This window comes from Lipotes vexillifer, unplaced genomic scaffold (assembly GCF_000442215.2).
Source record: "Lipotes vexillifer unplaced genomic scaffold, Lipotes_vexillifer_v1.1 scaffold328, whole genome shotgun sequence".
Lineage (NCBI taxonomy): Eukaryota > Metazoa > Chordata > Mammalia > Artiodactyla > Lipotidae > Lipotes > Lipotes vexillifer.
Window position 1 is genome coordinate 626,215 of NW_006799460.1, and position 1,139 is coordinate 627,353.

General features: G+C 42.3%; 1 protein-coding gene across 1 annotated transcript in view; it reads left to right on the forward strand.

The window, feature by feature from the left end:
• Nucleotides 1-932, forward strand: part of GRK4 (G protein-coupled receptor kinase 4) — a gene marked incomplete at its 3' end in the record, with an annotated part of 19,788 nt that extends 18,856 nt beyond the window's left edge. Inside the window, exon 6 of the mRNA XM_007471634.1 lies at nucleotides 869-932. Coding sequence (XP_007471696.1) covers nucleotides 869-932 — 64 coding nt within the window. The remainder of the gene's footprint in view (nucleotides 1-868) is intronic.
• Nucleotides 933-1,139: the final 207 nt, after the last annotated feature.

Genomic DNA, 1,139 nt, shown 5'->3' on the forward strand with positions numbered 1-1,139 from the left:
TCCCCTGCATCGGCAGGTGGACTCTCAACCACTGCGCCACCAGGGAAGCCCCTGTTTTCTCTTTTTAAAATGACAGTTAGCCCTGTTGGTGCAGTACTTAGAAAGTAAACCATATCCTAGATTCACAGAAACGTAATCCGATGTGGTAGTTGAGTCTCTGCGGGCTCAGCCTCTGCTCAGCCTCCTGCTGGCCGTGAGTCTTCAGGCAGTGACATAGCCTGTATGAGGAGAGAAGTAATTATAGGTCCTTGTTCTGTAAGAGAAGAGAAATAATTATAGAATCCTCACCCCTGGACTGCTAGGGTCACCGGAGGAATGTGTGTAAAACGCTTAGCACAGTGCTTGGTGCACAAAATAAGTGCTCAGAAAGTGTTAGCTGCCACTACTGTTGTGGTTGTAGTTATTATTACAATTATTATTGATTTATTAAATTTCCATTTCTTGTTCATACAGGTTTCTTTTGAGGCTTTGGTGTAAACATTGCCTTTGAGGTTCTTTTTTCAAAAGGCAGCTCACTGTCGAGGTCACTTCCCTCAGCAGCTTTCTGACAGGCCCCAAGAGCCGTGCCGAAGAACACAGAAATATTTCATAGTGTGGGCTGGCTGCAGGCTTGTGTTTAGTTAGTAAGGATAACTGGACTGTTGTGCAACTATCTTCAGTGTTTTCAACCAATTTTAAATGTTGACGTGCTTGTCTCTTAGAAGCCGCCCCACTGAGGGAGCCACAGTCCCTGAGGAGAGCCCTGGGCACCCTCTTGGAGCAGTGGGGGTCCCTAACTCAGGCTAGGACAAGAGCTAGGTAGGCTTTTCTCTTTCAAAATAGCAGTGTGATGTGAGGCCTTAAGCTTTTTTTTTTTTTAATTAATTAGGCAACCAGTAACAAAGAACACATTTAGACATTACAGAGTTCTAGGAAAAGTCAGATTTGGAGAGGTAAGTAGTATGTGACCAGCTATGAGCAATACTTCTAGAAAAGTAGACAGCAAGGTAGCTGAAAAGCGTGATCTTCAGGTAATGTGTTGACTTTACCAATACATTCATTTCCTTACTGTGTGTTTTGGGGATTATTTTATTTTATTATTTATTTATTTATTACATCTTTATTGGAGTATAATTGCTTTACAATGGTGTGTTAGTTTC